Source organism: Schistocerca cancellata, chromosome 4 (genome assembly GCF_023864275.1).
Source record: "Schistocerca cancellata isolate TAMUIC-IGC-003103 chromosome 4, iqSchCanc2.1, whole genome shotgun sequence".
Lineage (NCBI taxonomy): Eukaryota > Metazoa > Arthropoda > Insecta > Orthoptera > Acrididae > Schistocerca > Schistocerca cancellata.
This window is the reverse complement of record NC_064629.1, coordinates 504,653,809-504,668,861: the sequence shown is the minus strand read 5'-3', so window position 1 is coordinate 504,668,861 and position 15,053 is coordinate 504,653,809. Positions and strand designations below refer to the sequence as shown.

Here is a 15,053-nt window from a genome sequence, read left to right as displayed (position 1 = left end):
GTACCTCCCTGCTGTTAGCAGTACTATTTTACTCCTTTGTCTCATTTGGACTAGAGCAGCAGTGGTGGAATGGTCAAAAATTGCAGAGTGACAGTCTCATGTGAGCAATGGTGTTCAATATAATTTTCATTGTTGCCTTTAGGAGAAATAATAAAAGGGAAGCCATTATAGCCATATTATAGTTAATTCTGAAGGAATTTATTATTATTACAATATTGCTTTGTGTTAGATTATTGTCTTGTTAAGTATAGGTTAGTTAATTATTATGTTTATATATTTTTGTGGAATGCAATTGTTGTTTCCATTTGCGAAGAGAAATATGCATACAGAAAGTTCAAATGTGTTTGCCTTTGGAAAATCTTGCATATAATCCTAAGAAAGGCAAAACTGCTGTACCTGTGTTGTGTCTGCAACTTGATGACAGTGTTGATGAAGAGACAAGCAAAGTAGAAATAATAGTTATGTACAACAAGACAAATGTTGTAGACATGTGTGGAAAATTATGTGCTGTCTACAGTTATGCAAGACACACTTACAGATGGCCTGTGGTCATATTTTATTCCCTATTGAATGTTGGAAGTATCAGTTCCTTAATAACTCATGCTGCCAACAACCCATGCAGCTGCACTTGACAAAAAGATTTTCTGCACCTGTTATCAATTTGTTCCAGAACATGTGTAAGTCCAAACTTCCATTAAAATTTCAACATCATAAATTATGTATTCATAATTCAGTAGTCAATGTTTACTTGTAAATCTGTGATGACTTGTGGTATGAAACATGGCACAAATATGGCAGTGTTAACAGTACTACTAGTTTTACTGTCATATACTTTGTAACTATGAGAAATGATCTGAAGATGGATGACCTTGCCCAGTCCTGGACAGTATGAAATGAAAAAAGTAGCAATTGACAGACAGAAAATAAATCTGTTTTCTAATAACAAGATGATTTTTATTAACAATGAGCAATATATTCTAGTTAGGACAGTTAAGTCACTTTCACACATTTATATTCTTTTTAATAAGCTTCATTTTCTTAGTTTTTAAAATTATCATATTTTAATTTATTTTTGTTTTAGTGCTTCAGATATTACTCTTCAGCGGACATTTAAACCTTGGCTTTTTCCTGATTTTCTGTTTAACTTGAGCAGCCTTGGGAAAGAATGGAGAAAACATTTACATGTTATGAAGACTACTACACAAACAGTAAGTTTCTAAGAAATCAAAAGGCCATTCACATGATTTCATTCTGTCTGGAAGAGGATACTGACTTACTAAAGCAATAAACTTACTCCGTCCACTGATCATAAGTGCAGTGTACGGTAATAGCTATAGCAGTAACTGCTGCTACCTGGTATTATCTGAAGATATTTTGTAATAACGATATATTTTTCTTGAAAATATGATAACATGAAGAGATTGAACTCATGGCTTTTGTGAGATGTATTTCTGTACTGAAGATTTTATTTATTATCATTGTTGTTGTGGTCTTATTCATATTTTGAAGATAAAGAACTGATTTCATGTTTTGATAAAATCAGTATCAATGGCACTGGTATTTTAATAATGTGCTTTATTATGGAGGTATTGTGTTCATGTTGTGACTGTATTAAAGATGGTTCTGGAGCAGTTTATTCACCTAAAAGTAGTGCATATTTTTAATGTGTATGTATATTGCAAACTTAGCACTGAATATCACTTATTTATGTACCAGTATGTATTACACTACACTTGATATGCTGAAATACTTAGTTATGATTTACTCCATTTCTTACAGTTTTATCTAAGGTTATTGGCTTTAAAGAGGCACAATTTGATCACAATGTTTATTCTCACAGGACTTACTCTAAGCATGAGTTGTACTATTTTATCTTATTTAGGTACTAGCAGTGAAACTAGGCATCCTTTCTTTCTTTCTTTCACTGGTGCTATGTCCCGCACTGACGCAGGGTCGGCATTGTTCAAAAAAATGATTCAAATGGCTCTGAGCACTATGGGACTTAACATCTATGGTCATCAGTCCCCTAGAACTTAGAACTACTTAAACCTAACTAACCTAAGGACAGCACACAACACCCGGTCATCACGAGGCAGAGAAAATCCCTGACCCCGCCGGGAATCGAACCCAGGAACCCGGGCGTGGGAAGCGAGAACACTACCGCACGACCACGAGCTGCGGACAGGCATTGTTAGGAACGGATTAGGTAAGGTTAGGATGAAGGGGTGGCCAGATGCCCTTCCTGCCTCCACCCCGTACCCCCTGAGATGGAATTAATGTACCCCAGCTGTCTGGGTCAAGTGTAATTCATGGAAAAGTGCGAACGTGTTCAGATCTCGGCGAGTCATGTAACTGAGGCAGAATTTGGGGACCAGTCCGGTATTCACCTAGCGGGATGTGGAAAACTGCCTAAAAACCACATCCAGCCTGGCCGGCACACCGGCCCTCATTGTTAATCCGCCGGGCAGATTCGATCCAGGACCGGTGCGCCTACCCGAGTCCAGGAAGCAGCACGTTAGCACTCTCAGCTATCCTGGCAGGTAACAGTGAAACTTGGCATCCCCCAGATACTTATTTATCGCCATGAGTTTTCTTTCATACCACGCAGTGTCTGGCATCATGCTTAATGTTTTTGACATCATATCTTCTGAACTATGTGTTGTACAATGATTAATTTTGTAGATACATTCTGTGGCATATGTGGATACTGTCTGCAAAATGTGTTGCAAATGGAGGTAATAGCAAAGAAGTAATAACTTCAAATGTCATGCGTGATGCAGAAGTTTTCACACACATCATTGTTTAAGACATCACATCTCCTGAACTATATGCCATACAATAATATAATTTTGCACTTACGTGCGTATACTGTCTGTATAATGTCTCATGAACACAGGTAGTAGTAAAGAAGTAATAAATTACCACACCATTCCCCATGCGGAAGTTTGACTGCATGAACAGTGGAGAAATTGTGGGCAATAAACATTTTTTCTTTCATCAGTATGTAAGGGGGTGGCAGCAAGAAAAAAATTATAAAGACTTGAAATTCTGTGTAAGATTTGTTGCAAGTCGCTAGGTGTTCTCATTCTCAAATACTGGATGAATAAACTAGGATTGAAGTTAGGTAATCAGGCCTTAGCATATGGAAATTCAATCAGCCCACCAGAGACGCTGTCACCAAATGTGATCTTTGTTTAGTTTCCTAAAACCAAACAAGAGAGTGATACAAAAATTGGATATGGGATGGCAGTAAAGATCGAACCTGAACCAAAGGCTGAGCAGCCTCATGTGGTATCATCCATGCTATGAGATCAACTGACACTAATTGTGTCTGGTGGGCCACTTTAATTTGCACATGTAAAGGCCTGATAGACTATTTTCACTGCTAATTAACTCAGAAATGGTGCAGTCTATGGAATTTTTTCTTATCAATTATTTTTAACTACACCCTTCCCTGCAACATCTTTACAAGCTTTTCAGACTATTTCTGACCACCCTGTACATGTCTATAGCATGAAGTTATTATTTCAGTCTCACTTTTTGTCTCTGGTATAATAGTTTCATGTTCAGTTGTCTGATTGACTTCACTGTGAGAAGTACTGCAGTGTAAATAACTATGTACCAGAGTGTATATTGAACAGCATTTGAAATAACATTAATGTTGACCAGTGTTACAGAAATTAGTTTCAGAATCTTGATGAAGACTAGGTCCACAGTCATTGTGAAATTTTTGAATGAAATCATTCTGCTTTAAGCTGTTGAAATATTACTTATTGCATTGAATAATATTGTAACAGGCTAAAGTAGAATGACTTCACTAAAAAATTCACTAATTTCAGAGCTAACAGGTACAACTCATTTGCTTTGGTTTCACGTACAGAGAGTAATAATGTATCTTTACTTTCATAATAAATGTAGGTCTATTACTGCAGAAAATCTTAGTTATTAGTTATTATTGTTATCTGAAGTAATTATGCTTTTGCACAACTTAATATTAGGGCCTTTTTTCAATTAATGGGATATGTTTAATTTTGCAGATAATACAAAATAAAAAATTACAGATGTCTACTGAACAGGGGAAGAGTGGAAACCCAAATAATAATGATAATGATGTTGGTGAGTATCTTTGATTCTTCTCAAGTTTTCAAGTTTGTTTTAAAATCATGAACTTGCCATGAAGTCTCTAAAGTGTCTAAGGTACGTACCATAAGATTAATTGTGTTATATCTTGAATAGGTTATGATTTTATGAGTATAGTGAGACTAACCATAATGCTTGACAAAATTTGATGTGTTTATATGAAACAATAAATCAGCCATAATGTGTTGAATTTACCTAATGAACTGTATGTTTCTTTTTCTGAATACGACAGGTTGCTAAGGCTACAGAACATATTGATATACTGAATAATGCTCTGAATTAGTGGCACAGTATCATTTAATCTTTCAAGCCTTAAAGAGTTAAAATTCACTACCCTTCTACCAAGCAATTTCAAATAGCAAGTTTGAATCACTGATTACTGTCTCTGTACACCCACATCGTCATTGCAAACATTTCCCCCCATCTCAAGTGAAGACATTATGTTTGGTAATAATTAGCACATCTTTACTGTACTAGTTTAAGAAAATATTTTTATTGGAACACTATTAGTTTCCTCCAGTCAAACAGACCTGGGAGGCTCAACAGTAGTGATTGATGGCCATGTCATCTTCAGCCCTAGGTGTCACTTGACGTGGATATGCAGGGGACATGCGGTCAGCACACTGCTCTCCTGGCTGTTGTCAGTTTTCATGACTGGAGCTGCTACTTTTCAATCATGTAGCTCCTCAATTGGCCTCACAGGGGCTGTGTGCACCCCACTTGCCAACAAAGCTTGGCAGACCCAGATAGTCACCCATCCAAACTGAACAGTGTTTAACTTCGGTGATCTGATGGGAACTGATGTTACCACTGTGGCAAAGCTGTTGACATATAACAAATACTCAAATCTGTAACATAGGTGAGAAATTTAGAGCAAGCATTCATATCACAGTTAACTGTTATATTCAGTTTTCCTGGGAAATTATAGAATTAGGCTAACACCTAATGTCCATATTTCTGGAGTAAAATATTTAAATAGTCATACTTCAGCTAGATTATTTTAGATGCATAATTTCAGATGAGCTTCTAAAACTGTGGCAGTAGTTAGCACATTCTGGAGTCATGGTCCAACTGTTACTTGTTACACACGTGCTGTGCAGCGTATAAAGTATTGGGCTTTTTCTGTGTTTTCTTACTATCACACTTCTTACAGTCCATGTATGTTTTTCTATTTGAGAGGTGTAACTGCAAAGAGTAGATCAGATAATCAGTAGAATAGTTGTCATTTTTTCTGAACAGCCAGTTGCACAGCTCATTAAGGCATCAGTCTTCATTGGTGACACAGCAGGAGGGTACTGAGTTGCATAATTAGGTATCTCTGGGTGCTTTCATAGATTACTTTTTAAGTTACTCATGCTCTGATGGATAGGATGTATGTGTGTTGGCTTGCAGATGCAAAAGGAGCTGGCCACAGTTTGTGGACAGTTGAAGGCACTTTCGGCTGTGGTCAGCTATCTTCAGGCTGCTGCCTTAGAGTGTAGTGGCGGTGGAGAATCTGTGGCACTGCATGGAACATTTTGGGTGTCACTTGTTTCACTAACAAGTCCCCTTCCATTGTATCCAATGCAGCAGATCTGCCCTCACCACAGGGTGAATGGTAGGTGGTGATACATCACCATCGCTCTAGGCAGAGGGCCAGTGTGGAGGCTGGCTGGCTGGCCGGCCTTGCCCATTCTCCCTGTGAGTGGACAGGTGGCCACTCCTTCAACAGGCTCTGAGCAGGCATAAGGAGGGGGGGGGGGGGGGAGTACTTTGCTAGTTAACAGGACCTCCAATGTTAGGCCCATTATGGAGTCTCTTAGGGAAATGGTACTCAGGGCCAGAAACAAAGCCAGTGTGCACTTGGTATGTCTGTCAGGGGAAGCCTCACTTGAGATCTGGAGGTGGCCTTGCATGTAGCTATTGATCATGAAAGGTGCAGTCAGCTGCAAGTTGTTGCTCCTGTCAGCACCAATGATGCCCAGTGCTTGGGTTATGATACCATACTCAGGCCATATGTGTGGCAGAAGGATACTTCTGCCTGTACACCTGTAAGAACATATGGTGACATGAACTGCTGCAAGTCTGTTGAAGTATAATGAAAATTTCCTGAAGATGGCTATTTATAGCCAGAATCTTAGTTTGCAAGAATAATGAAAGCTAATGGAATAGTGACTGAATTCTGTGAGCCTCTCCTTCCTTATAGTCTTTGGTTGCTGTGCTCATCAGTTCCTGATGGAGTCAAAGCTGGTTAAATTACTCATGCTCAAATTAATCTTGGGACTGAGAGCTGGCTGAAGTGCAAAGTAGAAAATTCTGAAATACTTAGCGAGTCATCGGATGTATTTCAGAAAAGTAGATTAGACACCACAGGAGGAGGCGGGTGTTCATTGCAATTGACAATAATATTGTCTTTACTGAGGTCAAATTTGAGTGTGACAATGAAGTTATCTGAGTGCATATAACAGGTCTAGGTGAAATAAAGTTAACTGGATGCTTGTACCAGCCATCTAATTCCACTCTGTCAGCTTTAGAGTAATTCAAAGAAAGTCCAGTCAGTAGCACAAAAATACCTAGATCATGCAATATTAGTGAGAGGTGATTTGAACTTACCATGTATAGACTGGAACAACTATGGATTCCCTGCAGATTGTACAGACAGACAGTCTTACAAAGTACTTTAGGATGGAATTTTCTAAAAACTTAAAAACTGTCTTCAGCAGCTAGTTTAACAGCCCACATGGAATGGAAATATTTTAGACCTTGTAGCTACAGACAGACCTAACCGTATCAATGGTGTCAGTATGGGCACAGGGATTAGTGAACATGATGTCATCACAGAAAAATGGTTACCCAAGTAAGTAAATAAATCAGTGAGGCTAGGACAGTATTAATGCTGGAAAGAGAAGATAATCAGTTGTTAGCATCCCACTTAGACAATAATTAGACATCATTAAGTTACAGTATTATGGATGCAGAGATTATTAAGGGCAAATTTTAAATTGATTATAAATTGTGCTCTGGAAAATTATGTGCTGAGTAAGTGGATTAAGGATGGGAAAGACTAACAACTGTGGTTTAACAACAAAATTCAGAAAATGCTGAGGAAGCAAAGAATGTTGCACTCTCAATTCAAAAGAGAACATGCAGATGATGCCAGGAGAAAGTTACTAAAGTTTCATGCTTCTGTAAAAAGATCAGTGTACAAAGCATACAACTACTACCACCATCAGACTTTAGCAAAAGATCTTGCCAAGAACCCTAGAGAGTTATGGTTCTATGTTAAATTGCTTAGTAGGTCAAAGGCTTCACTGACCAGTCTGGTGTGGCAGAAGAAGATAGAAAGAGGAAAGCTGAAGTTTCAAATTTTGTGTTTAAGAAACAGCTCACACAAGAGAATCATACAAACATACCGTCATTTAAATATCATACAGACTCCCATAAAGAGGACACAGTAATAGACATCCCTGGCTTAGAAAAAAACTGAAAGAGTTGAAACTAATAAGTTGCTAGATCCAGATGGCATCGCAATTCTGTTTTACAAAGAGTGCTCTGCAGCACTCACCCTTTACTTAGCTTTTATTTATCACAAACCTGCTGCCCAGTACTAAGACCCAAGGAACAGGAAAAAGCATGTGTAAGTCCTATATATAAGAAGGGTAAAAGAGTGGACACACTATATTACAGATAAATATTCTTAACATGGGTTTGCTATAGAGTTCTTGGATGTATTCTCAGGTTGAAAATAATAAATTTTCCTGGGACAGGAGAGCTTCAATCCACAAATAACCATGGCTTTGGAAAGCACCACTCATACAAAACTCAGCCTGCCCTTTCCTCACATGATATCCTATGAACCTTAGATGCAGGGCAATAGGAAGAAGTCAAATTTCTAGATTTCTGTAAAGCATTTGACACTGTGTCCATTGCAGATATTAACAAAGGTATGAGCCTAAGTAACAGTTGCTCTCTCTCTCTCTCTCTCTCTCTCTCTCTCTCTCAGGATGAGCAGCAATCTGCAGCTGTTTGCTGATGATGCTGTGGTGTACTGGAAGATGTTGTCATTCAGTGACTGTAGCAGTACACAAGATGACTTAGACAAATTTTCTAGTTGGTGTAATGAATGGTGGCTAGGTCTAAATGTAGAAAAACATATGTTAATGCAGGTAAGTAGGAGAAACAAAACCATAATGTTCAAATACAGCATTAGTTGAGCACTGCTTGATGCAGTCACATTGATTAAATATGTTGCAAAGTGATAGGGAATGGAACAAAAATGTAAGGATTGAAACAGGGAAAGTGAATTGCTGGCTTCAGTTTATTGGGAGAGTTTTAGGAAACTGTGGTTTATCTGTAAATGGGACCCCAGGCAAAGCACTAGTGAAACACATTGAGTACTGGTTGAATATTTGGGATCTCCACCAGGTCAGATTGTAGGAAGACATTGAAGCAATTCAGAGGTGGGCTGTTAGATTTGTTACAAGTAGGTTCCCTGGAGGAAAGGTTGTACTCTTTTTGAGGAACACTGTTGAGAAACTTTACAGAAACAATATTTGAAGCAGAATGTCAAACAATCTGCTGCCACCAATATACATTTTACATAAGGACCATGAGCATAACATAAGAGAAATTAACGCTTATAGAGAGGCATATGGACAGTTTCTTTTCCCGCAATCTACTTGTGAGTGGAACAGGGAAGGAAATGTTTAGTAGTGGTAGAAGGTACACTTCCCCACACACAATACGGTGACTTGTGGAATATGTATGCAGATGTAGATGATAGTTCAAATTCTCATTCACTTATCCTGATTTAGGTTTTCTTTGATTTCCCTAAATTGATTCAGCAACTGTCAGGACAGTTTCTTTGAAAATGACATGGCCAGTTTCCTTCCCCATCCTTTCATAATCCAAGCATGTGCTTTATCTCTAATGACCCCTCAGAACATTAAACTCTTGTATTCCTTCCTCCCTTCCTCTCTTCTATCTGAAACTATGCTCATGCTACCTTCATTATCTGACAAAATGATTGTTTACATACACTCATTTACACATTATGCCCAACTCCTTACTGAAGGATGATATATACTAGTGAATAAGAAATACTGTTGTTTCCTTTGTATAAGTCTGTAATGATTAGGTGTTCTATAAAGGAAAACATGTTTCTTATGATGAACCCCAATGAAATTTATTGAGCACTTTTGTGCGACTTTCATAATGACTAAATGGACCTGTGACAATGTGTGCAGATTTTGTTTTAATCCTCTCTGTCTCTTCTGTTGATTCAAATTGGTGATAGTCCAAGGCCATCAGACAGTAGTGAAGAAGTGCAATTTCAGCCTGAAATCCTTAGCCTACTGCTTGCTGGTTGGGACTAATGAACAGAAAAAGTTGGGTTAAATAGAATTAATGCTCACAGAAATAATTCTTTTGGAGTAGTAGTTTGGTCTCCAAACAAGTCATCATATACAAACACAAAATATCTTGCATAGTCCTGCAAAATACTGATGTCAGTGAGATTTATCTATAGTTCTGTGATCTGTCCTGCAACTGTCCTTATATTTTGGACTAACACACTCCTTATTTATGTTGCTCAGCAGGTTGAGTTGTTCTCATCATTCCACAGCCTTGTAAATTTTCACAGTAGGGAATCATTGAATTCATAATGAAATAAATAAATAATAGTGACCTGCAATTTACTATTGATAGAAGACGAACCAGTACTTTTACATATGCAATACAGAATCCAATGCCATCCTGTAGGATTAAGTGACATGAGAAGTTTTTCAGTATCACGCTCCCTTATTTCTATATCTTATGTATATAGATCTTTAGTGAAGCATTTTTGAAAAGAAGAAAGTAGTATTTCTGCCTAAACTTCATCATCTTCCAGCTGGGTAGCATCATAATCAACTATCATCTATTGAGGTAGTTTTGCTTCATTAACTGATTTACTATAAGACCAGAAGTTTTGAGCAGTTTTTGAGAGTTCAACATATAATACTGTGCTTTTGTATTAAGTGAATCCTTCTCACTTAAGTGTCCTTACCCTTGTTAATTTGGCTTTTGTTTATCAGTAAAAACTTAATTTCATTGAATCTGCCATGCAGCTGTCTCTGCTTTCATATTTACTTCCTGATACTGCTATTGAACGAAGGAGAGTCCTACCCATGCCTCATCATCTTCCAAAGACCTACCTAGTCTAATACATCTTAATGTGTTCCACACTTTATTTATTTATTGTATATATATATATATATATATATATACATATATATATATATAAACAAAGATGATGAGACTTACCAAACAAAAGCGCTGGCAGGTCGATTGTTTGTGTGTCTATCGACCTGCCAGTGCTTTTGTTTGGTAAGTCTCATCATCTTTGTTTTTAGATATATTTTTCCCACGTGGAATGTTTCCCTCTATTATATATATATCTGTTGTACCATATTTGCCCACTAATGCATTGGTCCTCTATGTATGCCCCTCATGAACTGTATGTTGACATATTAGGTAGTTTCTAATCATTTTATTGTTGTAGTTGTTAAATGTAAATTCCTTTATACCTTTCTTACCTTTTTTGCAACACCAGAGATTAACCCAATTATAATAGCATTTTACCTCTACAAGCACTAAATCATAAAATTTAGGCCTGATTCTTGCCAGAAAATCAAACAATTCTCTCTTGTGGGTGGATTGTCTAATCAGTTGCTCAAGATGAGTATAGTAAAATATATTTAGTACACTTGGGCAAGATGATTTCTCACTTCCTCTTATTATAAGCACATACCTCTCCCCCTATTACTATGGAATGGTCTCAGCGAATTTATACAAGATAATTTCCCAGATTTCCTTTAAGTATTCGAACTGTTTGACACATGATGTGATTGGATGATAGAAATACTCAATTATTGTTTTAGCCTTACCTTTGATACTCAACTTCAACTAGATTATTTCCAATTTTGATGTTTTCTATATCTCATGACATATTACAAAGCTTTTTATGACAATAAATTCACCACTGTCATTGGTGTCCAGCTTATCCCACTGGTATGTGTTTGATTCAGAATTTAATATTTCACTGCTATATCTTTCTGGCTTCAGTCAAGTTTCTGTTCCAAATATTACCTACATGTTTTTATATTCAGTGAGTAGGGTCATTCTGAAACAGTATTCCAGTATAACTGAAAATTTATGCCCATATTATACAAAGTTGTACTCTGTATATTATCATAATGACCATCAGTTATGAAAGCACAGACCAGCATGAGAATGAGTTTGATATTGCAGTTCAGTGCAGTTTGGGAATGTTCATATTTAATGCTTGGTACATTCACCCTAAAATTATACAAACTTGCATTTATGTTATCGTCACCACTAATATTAAATGATTTCTATAACAAAATCTAATACCAGATAAATCATGGGTTTTAGGGGCACAGCCAGTAAATCCTATACAGTTCATGACCTAATTGTAGGCTATCTTCAGCTAAAGTATTCAAGTAATTAACTGTTGAAGCATTCACAGCAAAGTGTCAGAGTTTGAAGTGCTCCTGAAAAGCAGGGAAGCTCATATAATAATAGGCACAAAAAGCTAATTGAAACCTGAAATTCATAGCAGTGAGATTTTCAGTGAAAATTTAAGTGTATAATTAAAGGGCAGGTTAATGGGAAATGAAAGTGGTGCATTTGTTGCAGTAAACAATAAACTCAAAGCCACCAAGATAGAAACTGAAACAGCATTCAAGATTGTTTGGGCAAGACTCAGTGTCAAGTGTGTGCATAAAATTATAACTGAATCCTTCTGTCTTGCAGGAGACTCACCGCCTGATGTAACCACAAACTTCAAATAAAACATCAGTTCACTTGTACATTATTTCCCCAATCATATTGTAACCAGTAGTGGAGACTTTAATCATCTGATACTCACTTGGGAAAATTACAATTTTGTTAGTGGTGGGTGTTAACAGACATCCTGAAAACATTACTAAATGCCTTCTCTGAAAGCTACCCAGAAAAAATGGTTCAGAATCCCACTCATGATGAAAATATGTTAGATTTGATGGCAACAAGTAGATATGCGCTCGTTCAGGATGTCCATATCAAAACTGGTATCAGTGGCTATGGGGCAGTTGTGGCAACAGTGATTACCAAAGTACAAAGAACAACTAAAACAAGTGGAAAGATATATATGTTCGGTAAACTAGATTAAAAAAATCAGTAGAGCCATATATGAATGAGGAGCTTGAAACTTTCAGCACAGGGCAGGAGCATGTAGAGGAACTGTGGATCAGTTTGAAAGAATAGTTGTCCATACACTGGATGGATATGTACCATGTAGAACAGTTAATAATGGGAGGTACCCTCCATGGTATACAGTAACTCTAAAGAAACTTCTTAAAGGACAAACTACTGATAATAGGTGTTGTATCATACTTTTGATACAACCACAGATGGAGATTTTACTCATCGCCACTCTTAACTATTTTTAGTGCACTGTGGGGAAACACTATGAGAGGAGAACAAGGAGAACACTGAAAAACTGATAATAATTAATGACAAGAACACATACATCTATGACAAATGCTCAACTTTGTACAAATCGGCTCAGGCAACAGATACTGAAAGTCAAGTACTATTCCAGAAGCTAAGGCTGGGTAGTAAACAGTTCTTTTCCCCCTAAAATGTTCACTGAAGATGGGCTTGTGTGGACTCACTGGAGGCAGATGATGTGGCATGAAGTACACAAGCAGAAGGTGGTCTTCTTGGCAGCTCAGCTGACTTGTAACTGACTGTTGTGCTATGGTGCCGGTGCATATCAGATCTCTGGTGACGCCACCGCTGCAGCTTCCTGGTGTGGCAATTATTGGGCTATACGCTGTCTCTGGAGTGGGTTGTCAATCTATTGGTGCCTGTGGTGCTACGTGGTGGTGTATACTGTGCTTATGACACCACAATAGTGTATAACAAAGCACAGTGTTATAGACACAGTAGTAGTAGTAGTAGTAGTAGTAATAGATTTATTCATCTGTAGATCTCTTTTTACAAGGATATAGGGCATGTCAAAACATTTACAAGTTTAGACCAATTTAAAATAAGGTAATTTGTACACACATACATTTATAGACTTCTAGTTAGAGACAATTATTAGATTTATTCCTGGTATACAATACTTTTTTTTACAAATAACTTATTAAATAAATTAATGCCACACTGCTCACTCATATCTCACTATCAGTCACTGCACATACTATACACACATTGTTTCATAACACGTCTCACACACACACACACACACACACACACACACACTGGTGATCTCTGGGCCATTTTCTGTATCACAACCTCCTATTTACTATCCTGAAAAACTGAGTCAGCATCCCTTTATAATGAGCGAGATGTCAAGCTTTTCTAGAAAAGGAAAAAAGAAGAAAAAAAACATAGTGTGCAGGTGTTATGTGGAATGTTGGATGTTTTATAATCATTATTTATTTGCATAACATTTTTTTTACCAATCCCCTACTCTTTTTTAGCTAAGTAATCCTTCAAGGTATAAAATGTATTGCGTAACAGGTACTGTTTAGATGCCTTTTTAAATTAGTGTATTTTTGCACTTTCTTTAACCTCCTTTGGTGATTTATTGTACAGCCTTATTCTACCGATGTTATTTAGGATGTGTACAACTAATTGGTAAATGTATTCACACGGAGCAGTTAAAATCCCCAGTATTTTGAACAGATCTTTACGGTGAGCTCAACTGCTATTTTTTTGGGTTATTATTCTCATGGCTCATTTCTGCAGTTTGAAAATTGTGTTCATATTTTGTGCATTTGTTCCCCAAAACAGAATGCCATAGCTAAGAATTGAGTGTATATATGAATAGCATGTAACTAAGACACTGTGTTTTACACACTGATGATAGGATTCTAAAGGCATAACATGATGATGATATTCTGTTTGCAAGTGCCTTTGTGTGTTTACACTATTTCAACTGAGAATCAATATTCATTCCTAGAAATTTTGCATTTGCTACACAGTCTATAGAGGCGCCATCTACATTTAATTTAACATTATCATGTTCCCTCTTCAAACTGAAATTTGTGGCATTAGTTTTCTTTATGTTCAATGTCATTTGATTGTTGATTGACCAATCACAAACTTCCTTGAGAATTTCATTTGCTTTCTCAGCAAGGAGTTCTCTAGTGACTATAATATTGCTGTTATAAGTGAAGAGAATTTTTTCACCATGAGTAACACTACTGGGAAAGTCATTGGTGTATGTCAGGAATAGTATTGGTCCTAATATGCTACCATGTGAAACCCATATATTAATGCATTTTGGTTCTGATAAGTGTTTTACTAAATGTTGAGATCTATTTGAAATACGTGTTCTCTCCTCTTTATACCCTATCTGCTACGTATGATTGAAACCAGTCATTAGCTACCCCTCTTATTCCTAATGCTTCTAAATTATTTAATAGAATGTTGTGGTTGACTGTATTAAAGGCCTTAGAAAGATCCAAAAATATGCCTGTGGCACAATTATCTTTGTCAAGAGCATCAAGTACAATTTTTGTGAATTCTACTGTGGCTGACTCCATATTTTTGCTACTTTGGAAAAAAAACTGTGATTCACTTAAAAAGATTGTATTTATTCAGGTAACGCATTAATCTTTCTTTCATAACTGCTTCTATTATTTTTGAGAATGGTGACAGCAGGGAAATGGGCTGGTAATTTTCTACGTCTTCTGCACTACCTTTCTTATGCAAAGGTACAACTCTTGCCTATTTTAACTGCCCTGGAAACCTCCTTGACGTGAAGGATTAATTTATTATATTTGTTAAGGGGCCTTGTATAATCTTCATACTTTGTTTCAGTACACACATTGGTACTTCACCTAAGCCTATTGACTTTTTAGTTTTTGAACAGTTTT

General features: G+C 36.9%; 1 protein-coding gene across 1 annotated transcript in view; it reads left to right on the top strand.

The window, feature by feature from the left end:
- Nucleotides 1–15,053, top strand: part of LOC126183489 (cytochrome P450 4C1-like) — a 242,223-nt gene that overhangs the window by 177,659 nt on the left and 49,511 nt on the right. Inside the window, exons 8-9 of the mRNA XM_049925522.1 lie at nt 1,082–1,208; nt 4,038–4,116. Of these exons, the coding sequence (XP_049781479.1) occupies nt 1,082–1,208; nt 4,038–4,116 (206 nt within the window). The remainder of the gene's footprint in view (nt 1–1,081; nt 1,209–4,037; nt 4,117–15,053) is intronic.